The sequence below is a fragment of the Sphaeroforma arctica genome (assembly GCF_001186125.1).
Source record: "Sphaeroforma arctica JP610 unplaced genomic scaffold supercont1.131, whole genome shotgun sequence".
Lineage (NCBI taxonomy): Eukaryota > Ichthyosporea > Ichthyophonida > Sphaeroforma > Sphaeroforma arctica.
The window spans coordinates 4370-7582 of NW_014040427.1; the positions used below are offsets into that span (position 1 = coordinate 4370).

The 3213-nt window shown below is 44.8% G+C and overlaps 1 protein-coding gene across 1 annotated transcript in view; it reads right to left on the minus strand.

Moving 5' to 3' along the window:
- SARC_02803 (hypothetical protein) overlaps window positions 1-3213 on the minus strand; it is a gene marked incomplete at both ends in the record, with an annotated part of 10897 nt that overhangs the window by 3984 nt on the left and 3700 nt on the right. The window contains 4 exons of the mRNA XM_014303409.1: window positions 20-318; window positions 1235-1410; window positions 1994-2146; window positions 2641-2905. Of these exons, the coding sequence (XP_014158884.1) occupies window positions 20-318; window positions 1235-1410; window positions 1994-2146; window positions 2641-2905 (893 nt within the window). The remainder of the gene's footprint in view (window positions 1-19; window positions 319-1234; window positions 1411-1993; window positions 2147-2640; window positions 2906-3213) is intronic.

Genomic DNA, 3213 nt, shown 5'->3' on the forward strand with positions numbered 1-3213 from the left:
TATATATACCAAATCGCACCTTTCAGATACCGTTGAGCACCATCCAGACACTCTGGCGACAGCTCGTTATCCCCAAACGATCCCAGAAGTTCACTCACCAGGATGTCACACTTCTCGTTGGGCTTAAAGTCACGCATGTCCCCTGCGTGCAGCGTCACTTTATCGCCCCATGTATCCGCCTTCCATCCTTGCAGCGTGATGATGGCGTTGGGGTTCTTCTCCACTGCATACATCTTTACTTTGCGGTTGGCTCGCTCGCTGGCTTTAAGGCACATGCGCACGAGCGGCCCTCGTCCGGCACCCACCACCATTATCACGCTGCCGGTGTGGGTGTACGATAAGAAAAACGCTTGTATGTGTGAGTGAGGATGTTTATGTAGTGCGGGTTTTGGTGTAGAATAAGTTAAACGCTTGTATGTGTGAGTGAGGATGTTTATATAGTGAAGGTTTGGGTGTAGAATAAGTTAAACGCTTGTATGTGTGGGTGAGGCTGTTTGTATATGTGAGTGAGAAAGTTTTATAATCACGCACACCAACTATTATCACGCTGCACGTGTGGGTATAAAATGAACTGTACATTTCCATGCGGGTGGAAAATATTTTATTCCCACGTACTCGACACAGTACAATGTATGCATATGCTGAATACAATATACATATACATCGTTTAAAACTCGAGAATGAATATTTGTTTTCCGTGACTACGTGAAACACACACCACTGCGACACCACTGCCGCTAATGCAACAGGACTGTCCGTTGCATAGGATGGACTATAAGTGAAGCCATGCGAAAACACAGTTTGTGTATAGCAGAAACTTCGTTTATATCATGACCCTCTAGAGAAGGAATTAAAAATATGCCTGATCGGACTATTGATGGCCGTGTTTATATATAGCAAAATCATAGTTTATGTATAGTAAAAACGTGGTATATAAATGGATCTGCTGCGGAAGGCACAAAACACATATAGGGGAGTAGTTTAAATACATTTATCAGCATCCTCCGGAACGTAGAGTAGACTTAACCCGTTAAAATCATCCTCGTCAGGAAGACTCGTAACTACTGTATACAGATACAAACACACCTCAATGTAATAATCAGGAATGTACCGTGTACCGTAGATGCATGGGATACAGCACATGCACCTTCTGGTAACCTAGCAACAGAAGGTAACCTAGCATCTTCTAGTAACCTAGCAACTTCTGGTAACCTAGCAACCAGTTCTTACTTACGTTGTGACCTCGTCCTTCTTCTCAGCGGGCACGCGGTCGCACAGTGCGCGGAACACTGCCTCCTGATACTCGCGATACTTGACAGGATCCTGCTCAAATACAGCGTAGACGCCTGATTCCAGATTGTTCATCAGTGGCTGCAAGGGTGCCTGTAGATAGTCTTCGTAGCCATTACCCTTTGCATTGTAGATTATAGTCGAGGGAACGGGGGGGAGATGAGTATGTGATATAAAATGTAGGATAACCCATGCGAGATGGCGTTATTACTTACTTGCCAAACGCGAATTAGGATAATAACAAATACGGACCCGTGGGCTATACATACAAGCGGTATCTCGTCGGTTATGTATGTAAATGTATGTATGTATGTGCGTGTGTATATGTGTGTGTATGTATGTGCGTGTGTATATGTGTGTGTATGTATGTATGTAAGTACAAACACACGTATATACAAATATATATATATGTGTGTGTGTATGTGTGTGTGTGTGTGTGTATGTGTGTGTGTGTGTGTGTGTGTGTGTGTGTGTTGTGTTGTGTGTGTGTGTGTGTATACTATATATATATATATATTACGTATATATATAGTTAATATATATATATATATTATATATGTGTGTGTGTGCATATATTATATACATATGTATATATATATATATATATATATATATAGAAGATACTACATTACTGAAACATAGTGTAGAAGGGGAAAATAAAGCAATGACAGGCGATGTACTGTATATAGATAACCTATTAGACCCACACCTCGTATTCGGCAAAGTCAGGGCTGGTCCGGGTCCGTTCATTGAGCATCTGTAGGTAGTGTACATACGGCTCTACACCATCGCTATGCTGCACTTGTCCGGTCAACAGAATCTGCGCGTCAAAGCTGATAAATCTCCGCAGAACATTCTGTGACAAGTGCAAGTGTGGAAGCCATTGAGCGAATTGAGTCGCATCTCACGGCGTATGGGAGTCAGCCAGTTGTGGTGCGGTTGAAGGGGAGATAGATATACTGGAGTGATGCCCTGAGACCTTCTATGGGGTGCAACCTGGGTATTCTACAGAGACTCGTGACTAGCACACGATGACAAGGCCATTTGTGCATTGAAAATGTCAGTACACTCGATAGGATTTTGTACTTGCGAAAATTTTCCTTGACCGAACTCTCCCGTCGTGGGGTCAATGCGCTTGAACTACGATATACAAGCTACGCTCCCTAAGAAACGCGTTTTTATGTTTGTGAACCTCTGCTTTGCAACATATATACACATAACAAAGTTCTACCCGCATCAAACCACCAACCTACAGAGGCAGAATATGTATCAACAACGGGACATTCCTGAGCAACACCTACAACCCCTACCCACCAGCATACATCGACACGCACGAGCACACCCACACACCTCGTGCGCCTTAGACAGGACCGGATTGCCCTCTTTATCGGTCATAAACAGCTTTGTGTCCAAAGCCACCGCCTTGACCGGCTCACCCATCCACCGGTCCAACGCATCGCCTGTACAGGGCAGGTCTTCTGTGAGCTCTAAGCAAACGTTAAGCTTATTCGAGTGGTCACACAAGGACCTGAATTGGTTCCACATGCGCCAGGGACGCTCAGCCGCTTCAAAGTCTTCTATGTCGTCGTCGATCGGTGTGTCCGTGGGAGCGGCGCTGTTTTCGACGCGGATGGGTATCCTCAGCCAGTACTACGGCGGCGAAAGAGTGTGTGTACGCAAGTGTATGTATTAGAGTATGTTCAGGTATATTACACACGTGGGTACGCGGTGCTAAGGTATATATATATGTGTGTATGTGTTTGTGTGTGTGTGTGTGTCCGTGTGTGGGGTGCGTGTGCGTCTGTGTGTGTGCGTGTGCGTGTGCGTCTGTGTGAGTATGTGTGTGTGTGCTTGTGCGTGTGTGTGTGCGTATACATATATATATATATATGTGTGTGTGTGTGTGTGTGTGTGTGGATGGGT